At 37.1% G+C, this 17,075-nt stretch overlaps 1 protein-coding gene across 1 annotated transcript in view; it reads left to right on the top strand.

The window, feature by feature from the left end:
• The window catches only part of GTF2H1 (general transcription factor IIH subunit 1), a 36,988-nt gene that overhangs the window by 16,414 nt on the left and 3,499 nt on the right, over nucleotides 1-17,075 (top strand). Inside the window, exons 8-14 of the mRNA XM_025988187.2 lie at nucleotides 4,162-4,289; nucleotides 4,389-4,476; nucleotides 8,348-8,436; nucleotides 8,819-8,936; nucleotides 12,683-12,773; nucleotides 13,230-13,345; nucleotides 14,243-14,335. Coding sequence (XP_025843972.1) covers nucleotides 4,162-4,289; nucleotides 4,389-4,476; nucleotides 8,348-8,436; nucleotides 8,819-8,936; nucleotides 12,683-12,773; nucleotides 13,230-13,345; nucleotides 14,243-14,335 — 723 coding nt within the window. The remainder of the gene's footprint in view (nucleotides 1-4,161; nucleotides 4,290-4,388; nucleotides 4,477-8,347; nucleotides 8,437-8,818; nucleotides 8,937-12,682; nucleotides 12,774-13,229; nucleotides 13,346-14,242; nucleotides 14,336-17,075) is intronic.

Genomic DNA, 17,075 nt, shown 5'->3' with positions numbered 1-17,075 from the left:
AGACCCGGGATCGAATCCCACGTCGGGCTCCCAGTGCATGGAGCCTGCTTCTCCCTCTGCCTATGTCTCTGCTTCTCTTTCTCTCTCTCTGTGTGTGACTATCATAAATAAATAAAAATTAAAAAAATAAATAAATAAACTTTTCCTTTATTTTAGTGTATAGTATTCAGCAAGGTGAGGAAACTTTTAACCTACAGTTTTTAGCAGAAAATAATCCTGGGTGCCCAGATAAGTCATTTCCTTAATGAAATTGAGTTTTCTTGTTAATTCTCTATATTCAGGCACTTTCTTGGTGAGTTTCAATACATTAAAACATGGCCCTCTTTAAATCATCCTGAAAATATGAAGTTTTGTGAAGCTTAGAAGTATAGCTTAAGGGATCCCTGGGTGGCGCAGCGGTTTGGCGCCTGCCTTTGGCCCGGGGCATGATCCTGGAGACCCGGGATCGAATCCCACGTCGGGCTCCTGGTGCATGGAGCCTGCTTCTCCCTCTGCCTGTGTCTCTGCCTCTCTCTCTCTCTCTCTGTGACTATCATAAATAAATTTTTAAAAAAAATTTAAAAAGTATAGCTTAATATGGGGGAAAGATATTAGTGGGTTTTTTTGTTTAAGAAAATACAAATGATGGTATTTTGGGGTGTCGGCCTGATTCAGTTAGCAGAGCGTGTGACTCTTAATCGCAAAGTTATGAGTTCAAGCCCCGCGTTGGGTGCAGAGTTTACCGAAATAAATTTTTTTTAAACTTAAAAAAAAAAGAAATGATGGCATATTATACGTATTCTTGTGTGATTTTGTTCTTCACTTTGCCTGTTAACCACTGTCAGTCCTAGTTAGATAAACCATAGTTGTTAAGTACATAGACTATAAAACCAAACTACCTGGCTTAGACTGTCATTCCAAGTTTTCTTATGGAATGAGGTTAATAGTACTGACCTTATTAGTAGGGGATAGGAAAATTGAGATGTTGGTTAAGGATAACCAACTTGCCACTAGCAGATAAATAAGTTCTAAAGATCTAATATGCGGCCTATGGTCAACAATGCTGTGTTATAAACTTCAGAGTTGCTACATCTTAGTTCTTACTGCAGAACAGGAAATGATGATTACATGACATGATAGAGATGTTAGCTTTAGAGTAATCATACTGCAATATGGAAATATGAGGTTAATACATTTTATACATTTAACTTATAAAATGTTATGTATCAATTATATCTGAGTTGAATAAATTCAGTACAAAGAAAAGTGCTGACTATGGGATTGCTACAAGAGTTTAGAAGAGTGTGGTACACAGTGCTCAGCAAATCATAGGTGTTACTTTTATTTATGTTTAGGTGTGCTTGCTTGATATTCCATTATATGGAGAAATGAACATTTACATAACCAATTCCCTAAATAGAAATCCTGATGAACTAAACATTGGAGGTGATTGGGTGGTTGGGTGATTCTGTTTTTCCTTTGGTGCCTCTTTCCCCTATATCCTCTAGTTGTAACTTTTCCAGAATATGGCCTTGGGCCACCTTCTGGATACATTTTCTTCCATTGCTTTAAATACTAATATGTAATAATGAATCCCAGGTAGCCCTGGTCTCTCTGACCCCAGAACTCCAAAACTATACACATACCTGCTTACTGTCTTCACTTAGATATTTCACAGACACCTCAGCATAGCATGTCCAGAATGAACTTTTTGTTCTTATCCTCTTAAACCTATTTCTTCTTGGATCTTCTGTATCTTAATTTTTAAAAAATTACCATTACATAGCATCGAGGTGCTTAGGTGGCTTAATCGGTTAAGCATCTGCCTTTGGCTCAGGTCATGATCTCAGGGTTCTGGGATGAAGGCCCACATCAGGCTCCATGCTCGGCAGGGAATCTGTTTCTCCCTCTCCCTTTGCCTATAACACCCACTTGTACTTGCACACGCTCTCTCATTCTCTCTCTCTCTCTTTCTCTCTCTCTCTCCTCCCCTCCCACCCTCACTCTCTGAAATAAATAAAATCTTCAGAAAAAAAGACGAACATTACCATGGACTCAGTTGCTCAAGCCAGAAGCTGGGAGTCTCCTTGATTCCTCCCCTTCCTTCACCTCCAATGTTTAGTTCATCAGCAAGTCCCCTACCATACATTGATTTGCCTACAACTGTCCATCTCCACACTTAAACTCTCTTACTATTAAGCTACCACCATTTTTGTTTTGATTGCTTTTATTAGCCTCCTAATTGATACTATTTTCAACTTTGTTCCCTATGTTACTTTCCCTTAGCAGTAGAGTTATAAATCAGATCATAACAGTTTTTTGTGTAAAACTCTTTGGTGGTTTCTTATTGAACCTAAAAATCAAAACTACAAGGCTCTTCTTGATTTGGCCTCTGCCTGCTGCTACTTCAGTTTAGGCCACTTAAACTCATTCATCCCCTTAGATACCTTCTTTCATGTCTATCCCAAGCTTTTTCTACCTCAGGGTCTTTGCACTTGCTATTCCTCCTTCCTGCTCTTCTACCTAACTAGCTCCTTTTTTTTTTTTTTTTCCTAACTAGCTCCTACCTATCTTTTAGACATCTGTTCAAAGACTTCTTCAAGAGAGACATTCTCGGGCAGCCCCATTGGCTCAGCAGTTTGGTGCCGCCTTCAGCCTGGGGCGTGACCCTGGGTCGGGCTCCCTGCGTGGAGCCTACTCCCCCTCTGCCTCTCTCTCTCTCTCTCTCTCTCTCTCTCTCTCTCATGAGTAAATAAATAAATAAAATCTTTAAAAAAGAGAGACATTCTCTAACCTCTCTATCTGAAGTAGTTCCTGCTCTCTCTCCATGCAGTCCTTATATCCTGCCACCCTTTTATTTTTTTCATACCCCTTGTCATTTTCAAAAGTGATCTCTCAATAGAGTAGAAGTTTTGTGATGGTGACTCTCATTTACTGACCTATCCCCTGCACATGACATGTAATAGGTATTCAGTATTTGATGAATGAATGACATATGAGTCTTTAAGATTTTTTAAATTTATTTATGAGAGACAGAGAGAGAGAGGCAGAGACACACAGGCAGAGGGAGAAGCAGGCCCCATGCAGGGAGCCCAACATGGGACTCGATCCCAGGTCTCCAGGATCAGGCCCTGGGCCGAAGGCAGTGCTAAACTGCGGAGCCACCCGGGCTGCCCGGCATGAGTCTTTTTATAATCTTTTCCCTTTTTAGTCCTATGTCTTACCAATCCCTGGTCCACCCTTCATTCCAGATGTATTGCTGACCAGGAAAACCCTATGACACATATGTATTATGTTGCTTGTATACCTATATTTAAGCAGTTTCCTCTCCCTGAAATGTTACTGTATTCATGTCTGGCTTGCAAGCACTTGATCAATTTATGGTGCTCCATGAAGCTTTTTTGAACCTATCTCTGCTCTCCTGTGGGATAGACTACTTCCTCTGTTGCAGCACTTTTTTTTTTTTTTTTTTTTTTTTTTTCTCTCAGGATGCAGCACTTAACTATGTGTAACTGGCTTATAGCCTAGCACCCTGCTAACTAGTGTTCTGGCTCCTTTGGCACGAGGTCTTAACAACTTTCTGTCTACATGTTTGAAAATATCTCATCTGTTTCTTAAATACTTATTTTTACAGAGCTTGGAAAAGTTTATTACCCTTGCTTAGACTAATACTTATTAAAAAGTTATAAAGCCAGGATTTGACTCCATATCTACATGACTCCAAAGTCTATGCCTTTTTTTTCCACTGTATTCTAATTCTTCATTTAATATTTTGCTAACTATATCCAAAACTGCTCTTCTAAAAAGAAAAAATAAAGAAAAACACGGTTCAGGGTGCCTGCCTGGCTCAGTCAGTGGAGCATGCAATTCTTGATCTCAAGGTTAGAAGTTTGAGCCCCACACTGGGTGTAAAGATGACTTAAAATCTTCTTTTAAAAAATGGGTGGTTTAAGATTATTTTTATCATGCTAGAAGAAGGAGCATGTTGTATTTTTTTTGTGTGTATGTAACTTGTTAAATATTTGCCTGTAAACATTGAGTAACGCAAAAAAAAAATTTTTGTGTAATGCTCAGAATTAATATAGTCCCATCATCCAGAAAACTTTTTCAGCTAGGCATCTCTCTCATAATGGATAAGAAAACCAGAACTTTATTTTTAATCTTCTAAATTGTTTCTCACAGGGCTATGGCATTTCTTCTGTGCCATCTACTTCTAATTCTAAATCCATAAAGGAGAATAGTAATGCTGCCATCATCAAGAGGTTTAACCATCACAGTGCCATGGTCCTTGCAGCAGGTCTCAGGAAACAGTTAAGTATTCATACAAAGGTGCAATAACTGGGCTTTTCAAGGTAACCAGATGGAGTTGTGTTGTTCTGATTTTTAACATTTTCCCCCTTTGTTTTAAGAGAAGCACAAAATGAACAAAATGGTGAACCCAGCAGCATCGATGGAAATTCTGGAGATGCAGATTGCTTCCAGCCTGCAGTCAAAAGGGTATGGGTAAAATGTTCAGAAGGTTTAGAGCTCAAGTTTGTCCAGATAACCTTGTATAACTATTAGTACTTTATGTTAACCCTAGATTATTTCAAATGACTCAGTTCTTCTGACCAGGACCTTAAGCATTTGGCATAACTTATAGAACGTTTTAAAGAATACTTTGTTGGTTTTTAACTTGCCAGCCCACTTTCCATGCACTCCTGTCTGTTAACTGTTCTTACTGGTTTTGTTCTCTTTTTTTCCTTCACATGTACACATACACACATATTGACATACAGTTTGTGTTCTGGGCAAGAGTATTCAACAAAGGCAATATGACAGGAAGAAAAACTAAAGGTTTGTGTATATGATTTTAAAAGATAGGATTTGGGCCTCTCTTAAACAACGTATCAGAATTAGAAATGTGTTCTCATTAAATATTGAAGTAATCATTTGGGGCGTTTGGGGAGTATGGACAGAATTATCTACTTGCATATTTTTTCCTTCAACTTTGCCAAGCTACTCTCTCTCCAATTTTTTAAGTTCTTCCCTAATTATAAATATAAACAGCAATCAAGCAATGTGTATTAAAATTTTAGTGGTTTATGCACTTAATTCCATTTTGGGGACAGTAAAGGTGTGCAAATATTTAAATGCAAATACCTATTATAGTATTATAACAAAGTAGCAAATATCCTAATAATACATCTGCCCATACAATGGAGATTGATGCAGTCATGAATAACTTGAAAAGGATTATTGACATACTAAATTAAAAAGAGTTCACATATGCCATAACTAGTTCATAAAAAATTATATTCAAGAAACTATTTTTGAGTCACTGAAAATATTAGGGGGTGGGAAACAAAAAAGGATAAGAGTTCTTATCCTTTATGAGTTTAGTGTCTTAGGGAACACAAAATCAAAAGTGTTTCAGAATAAAACTTGAAGTATAGCAATTATGTTATTTAAAGTAGGAATCAAAAAAAAATAAAGTAGGAATCAAAGAAAATAAAAATTCATGAATTAAATAAATGCAAAGTTCACAGAACAGGCTATGTAATACAATTTCACATGTAAAAAAAAGTTTATGAACTTTTTTAAAAGGCCTTCAAAAATTCGCTAAATGGTTTTCTTTCCATAAAAGAATTATGAATGAGTCTTACACTCATTTTTTAGTTCATTTTTTAGTAACTTAATGTTTCTACAGGCATATACACTTTTAAAATTAACAAAGCCGGTGATACCTTGGTGGTTCCTTCGATTAAGTGTCTACCTTCGGCTTAGGTCATGATCTCAGGGTCCTGGGATTGAGCCTCAGGTTGGGCTCCCTGCTCAGTGGGTTGTCTCCTCCCTCTCCGCCTCCCCCTTTCTCATGCTTTTGCTTTCTCTCTCTCTCAGATGAATAAATTACAAAACCTTTAGGGGATCCCTGGGTGGCTCAGCGGTTTAGCGCCTGCCTTTGGCCCAGGGCTTGATCCTGGAGTTCCAGGATCGAGTCCCACATCCGGCTCCCTGCATGGAGCCTGCTTGCTTCTCCCTCCTCCTGTGTCTCTGCCTCTCTCTCTCTCTCTCTCTCTCTCATAAATAAATAAATAAATAAATCTTTAAAAAAATAAAAAATTAAAAAAATTTAAAACCTTTAAAATTAACAAAGCCTGGGCACCTCAGTCAGTTAGGCATCTGCCTTTGGCTCAGGACATGATCCCAGAGTTCTGGACTTAAGCCTCCCGTTGGACTGTCTGCTCAATGGGGGAGCCTGCTTCTTCCTCTCCGCTCGCACTGCCCATCACCCTGCTCCTGTTCTCTTTCTCGAATAAATAAATAAAATCTTGTAAAGAAAAATAATAAATTCTATACCTGTAAACGAAGACTGTACCATATACTAACTGGAATTTAAATGAAAACTTAAAATGAGGGGATCCCTGGGTGGCGCCGCGGTTTGGCGCCTGCCTTTGGCCCAGGGCGCGATCCTGGAGACCCGGGATCGAATCCCACGTCGGGCTCCCGGTGCTTGGAGCCTGCTTCTCCCTCTCTCTCTCTCTCTCTGTGACTATCATAAAAAAAAAAAAAAAAAAGGAAACTTAAAATGAAAAAATATTCTATTGGCTTTGTTAATTTTTTTTTAAGATTTATTTATTTATTAGAGAGTGTGCATGAGCAGTAGGGAAGGGCAGAGGGAGAGGCAGAGCGCGGAGCACACCACTGGGTTCTATTCCAGGACCCGAGGGCTCCAGGATCATGACCTGAGCCAAAGGCAGCCGCTTAAGTGCCTGAGCAGTCCAGGCGCCCCTACAATTTAGTAATTCGATACTTATATATAATACCCAGTGATCATCACAAGTGCACTCCTTTAAAAAATATCTTATAAAAAATAAATAAATAAATAAATAAAAAATATCTTATTTATGAGTTGAATAGTTTTTTTTCTGATTAAGAAAAGTGAAAATAAAATGAAAGTTATAGAGAGGAGTTTAAGAGGAAATCTAGGAAGTGATGCTTTTCTTTGCAGTACTATTACACTAAGTACATTTGACAGTTGGTAATTAAAGAGTTGTCAAAAATCATGGTTTGAAGAAAAAATGGTTTGTGTGGATTTTCACAGTGTTCAATAATGCTGACTCTAGACATTATTTGAAATCAATAGTTTGAAATAAATAGTCTGATGAATGTTCTGTAGAAGGGTTTTATAGAATGAGAGATTCTGAAGTAATAAGAGTATTTTTATGGAGTTTTCGGTTAGGTATGAGAATCAGGTCATCGAATGAGACTTTGGCAAAAGTATGGGATTTGGGTTATCATGGGAGGTTAGAAAGGAATATGACTTAGGTGAAGCAACAGCAGGGGTAGAAATGAGCTTGATTTATGTGAAAATTAATGAAGATTTCTATATGCCTTGAAGTTAGTAAAAGGGTATAGAGTTGAGAAAAAAAATTCTGGGTTTAGGTAAAGTGGGACTGGTGAATGTGTTTATTCTGAATATTGTGTTCCTATACTACCAGGGGAATATTCAAACTGTCCAAATGGGTAATTTCAGATACTAAGTTTTCAGGTTATTTAATAACCTAAATATTTTGGTCCTAGTCTTGGTAGCTATAGATGAAGGTTTGACCAGATGAATTTCACAGCTATGTAAAGGATGAAATGTTGTAGAATTATTTTCACAAATAGCCATATGTAGATTGCTTTATTTCTTTTATAATTAACATATAGGCTGTAGAAATTTAGCAGTCTGTTACTACTAGTACAGGAGAAAACAGATTAGTACAACCAAAATAGAGAATACAGAAACCAGAAGAGAGAGTACAGAAGTAAACCCAAATACCTGGAAGAATTAAATATACATGATAAACATGCTGTTTCATAATGCATGGGAAATGACATTATTCTATAAATGCTGTTGGGAGGACTGTTAAAACAACTCAGATTCCTTATTCCACAATAAATCCTAAGTGGATCAAAGTTAGGCAAAAGATTTAATCCACAGAATAATAAGTAAGAAAGAAATAATTAAAACCAAAAAAAAAAAAAAAAAAAAACCACCCAAGTAAAAGAAAAAGTATTTACAACACATACAATAAATTAGTCTTACTTATTTGGTAGAAAAATAGTAAAATACACCATCTTCACCTGTCAGACTGCTAAAAACTAGAAGTTCAGTAATACTTAAGATGTGTAGGAAGTGTACTTCAGAGTGTAGGAAGAAAACAGGTACTCTGAGTGGTTGGTGAAAAAATGAGTTCAACAAGTTGTAGAACATTCATTTCTAGGAATCGAATCTCATGGTGGGAAGACTTCATATTTTACTCTATAGTGGTACTTTTTCAGTCACAATTATTACTTTTGTACGGAAAAGTTAACATAAAAAGTGCTGTATTGATAATTACAGGCAAAGTTACAAGAGTCCATTGAATATGAAGACTTGGGAAAAAATAATTCCATAAAAACGATTGCACTAAACCTCAAGAAGTCAGATAGGTAAGTTTGGTCAATATCAAATTAACTTAAGGCACAACAGTTCTATAACACAAGTCACTGCAGAGTATATTCTGCAAGTGTAGCACCCAAGTTTTCTATCCCTTTGTTACCATATAAATACAGTATATTCTTTCCTTGAAAATTTGTGCATTTCAGAAAAGGATGCTAAATGATAAAAGCTAAGATAAAAGGTGGTTCTCTGTGCTATTTTTTTATTACCCCCATAAAAATTGAGTTACTTTATTGAAATCTGTTTAAATGTATTATTGTTTTTTCCTTTGGGGACAACTTATATGAAGACTGCTGAAATATTTGAAGGGCAAATGTTGAGCGCCTTTATTCTGTGTGATGAGTAATTTCTTTATTCTTTGCTAATCTTCAGGTATTATCACGGGCCAACTCCAATCCAGTCACTACAATATGCAACAAGTCAGGACATTATTAATTCTTTTCAAAGTATTAGGCAAGAAATGGAAGCTTATACACCCAAATTAACTCAGGTATGTGACTTGTACAGTTTGAAAACCAGAATTCCCATAGTTCTTTCCTCCGTTTATGAGCACAACTGTATTGAACTATATAAACTGTTTTAATTGGGTTTAAAGGCATATTTCTGCTAAATAGATTTTAAAATAACCAAGAGGTAGGGAAAAAAAGATATTTGGCATACTTAAGCATCTGAAGTTAAGATGTAATAAAAAATAACATAAGTTTTGTGATTGCTAATTTTTTCCTTCCACATACCCAGTGTTATTGGGAAAATTTCCCAGATTTCCGAAACACTCCTGGACATCACTATCTAGATATTCTGCATGATCTCAAACTAGAATATATAAAATAGAGCTTATTATCAGGTCTTTATTTTCTTATTCATACTTAAATTCTTCGGCAAGTTCTGTCCATTCTTCAGTATTTCTTGATTCGCACAACATTGGTTTAAGCACACTTGATCAATTTTCCACAATGCCTCTACAGGTTATCTTTCTAAAAACAGAAATTTAATCTTATCACCCTGCAGCTTAAAACCTTTACTGTCCCCTTTCATTGACATAGATAGGAATCGTCTGAATGCCTTTATCTGGTGTGCCAGAGCCTTTACGTTGTGGCCCGGATTCACATCTCCAGTTTGCATTCCAGCTGTATCTCCACCATTCCCTTCCACACAACCAAGAGTCTTCTCTCCAGCCAAACACACTAAACTACCTAGAAAACAGAGAAAGCTCAGGCTTTCTCTCTTCTTAGAATGCCCTTAGTCTGTTCTGCCTCTAATAATAATTATTCAAAACTCAGCTCAGATTTCATTATCTCTGTAAAGCAATTCTCAGCATGCCCAGAACAAGTTTGGGGCAGGGCATGGGGGCATGTCTGTTTTTGTAAACCCCGAGGCAGAGTTCATATATGTTTTATAATACTTGTCATGTATTGGAACTTATTTTTTTGCTTTTTATTTTGAAGTAATCTCAAATTTACAGAAAGTTGCCAAAAGAATGTTTTCTGGCCTATTTTGAGATTAGAAACTCTGAAATATTTCAGTTTGTATTTCCTGAAACAAAACATTCCTCATAAATAACACAATATAATTACAGAAATGATAAGTTAACACTGATAAAGCATTGTTATTCTTTAGGTCTTACAAAAATGTTACCAGTTGTACCAGCAGTGTCCCTCACAGCAAAGAAAACTTTTTTGGTCCAGCATCCAAGTCAGGTTCCAAGTTTTATTTGGTTCTCGCGTATCCCTTTAGTCTCCTTTCAAATGGAATCGTTTTACAGTTTCATGGTCTTGATATTTGAGTAGAGCCAGTTTTTGTGACATGCCCTTAATTTGAGTTTCTGTTATGTTTCCTCATGATTGGATTCACATTATGCATTTTTGGCAGGAATACCACAGAAGTGATGTGTTATCCTCACTATATCCTATCAGGCACATATTTATTTTTCCTAACTTCTGACCACTTGGGTAAGGTAGTATCTACCTGGTTTCTCCACCAAAAAGTTACTGTTTTTCCCTTTGTAATGACTTATTTTGAGAGATACTTTTTTTTTTTTTTTAAGATTTTATTTATTTCAGAGAGAGAGAGAGAGACAGCATGATGAGTGGGGAGGAAGGGCAGAGGGAGAAGCAGACTCCCCACTGAGCCTGATACAGGGCTCAATCCCAGGACCCTAAGATCATGATCTGAGCCAAAGGGAGAGGCTTAACCCATTGAGCCACCCAGGTGCCCCTTGAGCAATACTTTTAAGACTATGTAACTATTCTGTTTCTTATCAAACTATTACCCACAGTTTTTTAGAATCCATTTTTTATTCTTAACAGAAACAATACCATGGTAGTTAAATGGTGATTTTTTTTTTTTTTTTTTTTTTTGTCTTTGAGAGAGTGCACAAGCAGTGGGAGGAGCAGAGGGAAAGGGAGAGAATCTTAAGAGTTGGACGCCCAACTGACTGAGCCACTCAGGTGCCCCAAATGGTGATTTTCTAATCCCATTATTCCTTCTACATTTATTGACACTTTGCTAAGATGAAGAGCTTGCCTTTTCTTCTCTTGCATTTATATCAGAATGGATTCATGGGTTCTTACATTATTCTCTGGGTTATTAACTGTTGCTGTCTTTTTGTTAAACTAAGGTATAATTTACATGCAGTAAATTATAAAATGTACATTTTTTTTAGTCTCTTTTGCAAATTTTAATAAACATATGCAGTTCGGTAACCACCAACACAAGTCAAAAAGCAGTTTCGTCATCCCCAAAAATGTACCCATGCCTCTTTGTAATTAGTACCTTCCCATGCCCCTTACACTGGCTCCTGTATCTTTCTGATGATTTCTTCATCAATTTTTGAGTACCTTACTTTATGGAACAATGAGATAGATCTTCCAGGTTCATCTTATGCTTTCTCTGCCCCAGCCACGGAATCTTCTTTAGTGCTGTGTAGATTTAGAAGCCAAAGATCTGGGGGTGCCTGGGTGGTGCAGTCAGTTAAATGCCACACTCTTGATTTCTGGGGTCTTGGTATCAGCATGGTGTGATTGAGCCCTAAGTCGGACTCTGCCCTCAGTACGGAGCCTGCTTGGGATTCTCTCTCTTGGTGTAGAATTTAAAAAGAAAGAAACAAAGACCTGGGTGCAGTGTTTTCATTGCTTTTGGGGTATCATTTACTGCTAGTGTTATTGTCCCTTCCATGATCAGAGCTGAGAAATATAGGTATGTACATGTATGTACACATAATACATTTGAGATTATTTGACTACTTTTTTTTCTTCTTGGTATATAACTGCTCAACATCTGGCCCTTGGGCCCAGATAGACTCTCCTGGTTGTTTTTAAGCTGTGGTCAATCTTAGATATTTAAAGTTTTCCCCACACCCACTCTGCATCCCCAAAATGATTTAATATCTAAGACACATGAATTGACTCAGGAATGCCCAGGAAGTTATCTCTCCTTGGGTGTGTGTACCTGAGTGCAGCCCATGGCTAGTCAGCAAACTCAACAGTCAGTGAAACTTCTGGGTCCAACACATTAAATTTCTGACAAAAAGAAATAGGAATAACATGAACTCCCATGTTCTCTTCACTCATTGTTGTCATGTCCTGTACCCTGAGGCCAGGTTGAAAATTTATTTTCAGCCAGTCCCTTATACCCATAGATTTCTACTTGCAAAAACATCATTGAAAAGCCTTGCACATACTGGTCCTGCACTTGAACTATTCAACAAATGATTTGTTCCTCTATAACCACAGTGCCTGGCACTTGTTAAGCATTCACTGAATACATAGGTCAATTATTTCCTTAACTATTGATACTGATACAGTGGGGAGTATGTTTTTTCCCCTTTTGGCAAGGTATATTCACTCACTCCTTTGGAAAACGGAAAACGGCTCTGTTCCCCCCCCCCCCCCCCCCCCCCCCGCCGCTACCGGCTAGTACACATTATATTGTTTTTGCTTGTTTTCTTAAACTCAATTTTACCTTCATTGGTAAAAGTTCACAAGTTTAGTTGAGTTGGTGCTTAAGAAAGTGCTTTACTAGCCAAAGTGTGAGTTTTGAGTTCTATAGACTTGCTTGTTTCGCTAGAAGACTGGTAGGTATTTTTTTCTGGCCTCATGCAAAATAATTCACTCTGGCTGCTATAAATTGTATATTGTTGATACAGGAATAAAGATGTACTGAATGTTTTGCTGTAAAACAAGTAAGAAAGATGGCAAGAAGAGGAAAACCACTTTTCTGTGTCTTCATTTCTTTCAGGTTCTCTCAAGTAGTGCTGCCAGTAGTACTATCACAACGCTATCACCTGGAGGAGCACTTATGCAGGGAGGGACACAGCAAGCCATAAACCGTATGTGCTGGGCCACTTTCTTTGCTGTCCCTTTACTTAAATAAACTCTAAAGAGCAAGTTGAGAGGAATGCAAAAATTATATTCTGTTTTTTGGGAGCATTTCTGGAACTTATGTTTTTATGCATATAGATCCTACTTAGACAAGAGTTAGGTTTCATTAATTATCTTAATATTACAAACAGCAGTACATTGCTAGTCTCCTTAATCATACTAAAAGCTTTCTTTTTTACTTTCCAGCCTCTTAGAATAAAAGGAAACCTGAAAATTATTCCAAAATCTAAGGGAATTTAAATTTTAAGATCTGTTAGCCACAAAATCATTAACTTATCTCTGAATAGCACATCCTGGTTTAGCATTGGCAAAGAACACATGATCATATTTATTTTGTGAGTGATCGTTCTTTCAGAGACTATACATATGTGGAAATAACTTTTATCCAATTCTTTCTTCGGCAGAGATGGTGCCAAATGATATTCAGTCTGAATTGAAACACCTTTATGTGGCTGTTGGGGAACTTCTACGGCACTTCTGGTCCTGCTTTCCTGTTAATACACCATTCCTAGAAGAAAAGGTCAGAATAATTCCAAACAGCCAGCTCTCTGGTAGTATGACTTAGTAGGGTGTTATTTTGAAATCAAAATTGTATTGAGTATTTACCATGTGCTAGACATTCAGATAACTACTTGCATATGTTAATTTAAGCCTACAACATCTTAATGGAGTAGGTTTTGAAACCCATTTTATAAATAAACTTTAGATCCAGGCCATTTCTATAACCTATAGTTGGCATCTTAAAACTTGTGTCTAGCTCAAATCAACTAGGGGCAATGAAGGACAGAGACCCAAAACAAGTTATATATGTAAAATTATTTATTTGGTTTATTTTTTAGAGGTAGCGAAATTCAAACTGAGCCTGACAACAAATACAGCACTAGCTGTATAACACTAAAATCCTTTTTTAACCAATTAAAGGACAGTTGACAAATAGAAAATATATATAGTATTAATAGTAGTAATTGAACTGTATAGATTGCTCTTTTAAACAACCCTCTAAAAAAAAAAAAAAAAAGATTAAATGCCCCATTAAAAATAATAGTCAAAAGATTTTTAACAGGCACCTCACTAAAGAATGCACTTGGCTCAGCAAACCTAAGAGGACATTTTCATACTCCCTAGTATTCAAATAATCTTCAAAGCTACAGTGAAAGAGCATTTTTTTATCTATGGTTTTTAAAATAAAAAATTTAAAATGATCCGTGATGGCCGTGTTGCTAAGAGTCCTTTCTTCATTAAATTTGTACTACCTTGTTTAAAAAATGTTTTGACCCAGAAATTCAGTATTCAGGAATTTAATATAAATTCCTAAAGCCAATTAATCTATTAAAAAAAAGTAACCTTCCTGTGTTTCTATCTTACCTCCCATAGGTTCTCTAAGATTTCTCTAATTTATTTCTGTCATCGTCTTTAGGTAGTGAAAATGAAAAGTAATTTGGAGCGATTTCAAGTTACGAAGCTCTGCCCATTCCAAGAAAAGATTCGGAGACAGTATTTAAGCACAAATGTAAGGCAACAATGTGATTTTGGCCTGATTTTCTTTCTCTGTGTCACAAAATTATGGGATTAATTTTGTTTTCATGTGAATGAGTAGATAAATTGGGTTCATTTGTTTTTTCTATTGCTCAGAGTACAGTTTGGTTTTTTTGGTTTTTTGGGTTCATTTGTTTTTTCTATTGCTCAGAGTACAGTTTGGTTTTGGTTTTTTGGGGTTTTTTTTTGTTTTTGTTTTAGTTTTTTTTTTTAGTAATCTCTGTACCCAGTGTGGGGCTCTCGCTCAGGAGCTTCTCAAGGGTACTATTTTTTAAATGAAAATGTACCATACATTCAAGAGTATATAAAATACGTAACACTTCAAAACAAGGATCTATGCATAAATCGCCATAAGAAATGGAACAATACCAGTACCCGTAGGCATTCCCTATCCAGTTGCCTACCCCTCCTTCACAGTCTTCCAAGTCCACAACTAACCCAGGCATTTATAATAATGAACTCCATGGGTTTAAGTTCATTTTAAGTAAGCTCTATAGGGCTTGAACTCACAATCCTAAATCAGGAGTTACTGCTCTACCAATTGAGCCAGTCAAGGAGCTCTAATCATCTCTGTGCTTTGTTTTATAGATTTAGAAACCTACATATATTTCCTAAAAAATTATTTTGAAAACTTAACCCTGCCAAGAAAGGCAGAATTGCTACTCTGTAACAGTAAACCTTAAAGTTGCTGCCTAATGGTCTGCCTTCACCTACCCTAATTGCTTACAGCAGCGCAGGGCTGGGGGTGCGGTAGTGGGTGAAAAGTGTCACTTTGTGCTCAGGATTTTTAACATTGTTTTTAATGCAAGGCTAGAGCAACCACTCAAGATTGGTTTCTTTGTATGTGTTATGCAATTCCCTCTGAGATGACTGGGAAAGAAGAATATATACAATTTTAGGATTTAGTATTTCAGTAAATGGGCTAATCAAAAGGAGGAGTTTTATAATTGAAAGCTGAAAATTCGGGATCCCTGGGTGGCGCAGCGGTTTGGCGCCTGCCTTTGGCCCAGGGCGCGATCCTGGAGACGCGGGATCGAATCCCACGTCGGGCTCCCAGTGCATGGAGCCTGCTTCTCCCTCTGCCTATGTCTCTGCCTCTCTCTCTCTCTCTCTCTCTCTGTGACTATCATAAATTAAAAAAATTTAAAAAAAAAAAAAAAAAGAAAGAAAGCTGAAAATTCTTCATCAGTAAGGTTTTTTAGTATTTATTCCATGAACATTCTACATGGTTTTTCTCAGAATAGAACTATAGTACTAAAAATCAGGAAAGAAGCTTGAAGTTTCTTCCTATATGAGAGCAAGGACAGCACATGGGTTTCAATTTATGTGTTGTCTTCTCAGTTGTAACTGCCTGGAACACTGTGGAAAAAAGGATTCTGAAGCCCCATGCATACATAACCTCAAAGATATTGAGCATTTGGTTCCAGATCACCTCAGTAAAGTAATTCAAATGAATTTTTCTGTTTCCTAGTGCATGTACAAATTGTTTACATTCTCCTATAGTTTATTAAATATCCAATAACTGGGATCCCTGGGTGGCTCAGCAGTTTAGAGCCTGCTTTCGGCCCAGGGTGTGATCCTGGAGTCCCGGGATCGAGTCCCACGTCAGGCTCCCTGCATGGACCCTGCTTCTCTCTCTGCCTGTGTCTGCCTCTCTCTCTCTCTGTCTCTTGTGAATGAAAAAAAAAATTTTTTTTAAAGTATGCAATAACATTATATCTTTAGAAACATTGTACCTCCCTTAATTTAAAAAACTTTATGGCTAAAATTGCTATCCACCTGAACTTTCAGAGAGTCAATCTTTTTTGCTGGCGAAGGATCTTATTTCTGTGTTGGTGGCTGCTGAAGGTTGGGGTGGCTGGTAGCAGTTTTTAAAAATAAGATAACAGTGAAGTTTGCTTCAGAGTCACCCTTCTCAAATTCTGCTTTATCAGCTAAATTTATGTAAATAAATATCCTGTTGTCATTTCAACAGTCTTCACAGCATCTTTACCAGGAATAGATTCCGTCTCAGGAAACTACTACTATCTTTGCTCATACCTGAGAAACAACTCCTCATTCATTCAAGTTTTATTGAGATGGCAGTCATTTAGTCGCATCTTCAGGCTCTACTTCTAATTGTAGTTCTCTATTTCCTTTACTTTGCAGTTACTTCTTCCAAATTCATATTAATGTTGGTATTTTAACCTCTTCCCAGGAATCATGAATATTCTTAATGGCATCTAGAATGGTGAATCCTTTCCAGAAGGTTTCATTTTACTTCGCCTAGATCCATCAGAGTAATCCCTGTCAATGGCAGCTATGGCCTTGGGAATTGTATTTCTCAAATAATTAGACTTAGGAGTCAGAATTACTCCTTAACTTACAGGCTATGGAATAAATAAATGTTGGGTTAGCAGGCATGGAAACAACATTAATCTTGCACATCTTCATCGGAGCTCTTGAGTGACCAGGTACATTGTCAAAGTCACCAACTGCATTAGCTCCTAATAAGAGAATCAGTGTGTCCTTTGAAGTTTTCTCTCTAGCTATGAGAGTCGTGGATGTCATCTTCCAGTAGAAGGCTGTTTTGTCTATATTGAAAATCTATTGGTTAATTTAGCCGCGTTTGTTAATTAACTTAGCTAGATCTTCTGGATAACCTGCTGTACCTTATACATCAGCACTTGCTGCTTCACCCTTGCACTTTGTTACAGAGATGGTTTCTTTCCTTA

Source organism: Vulpes vulpes, chromosome 11 (genome assembly GCF_048418805.1).
Source record: "Vulpes vulpes isolate BD-2025 chromosome 11, VulVul3, whole genome shotgun sequence".
NCBI lineage: Eukaryota > Metazoa > Chordata > Mammalia > Carnivora > Canidae > Vulpes > Vulpes vulpes.
Note: the sequence above shows the minus strand (reverse complement) of the source record. Positions and strands in the feature narration are given on the sequence as shown.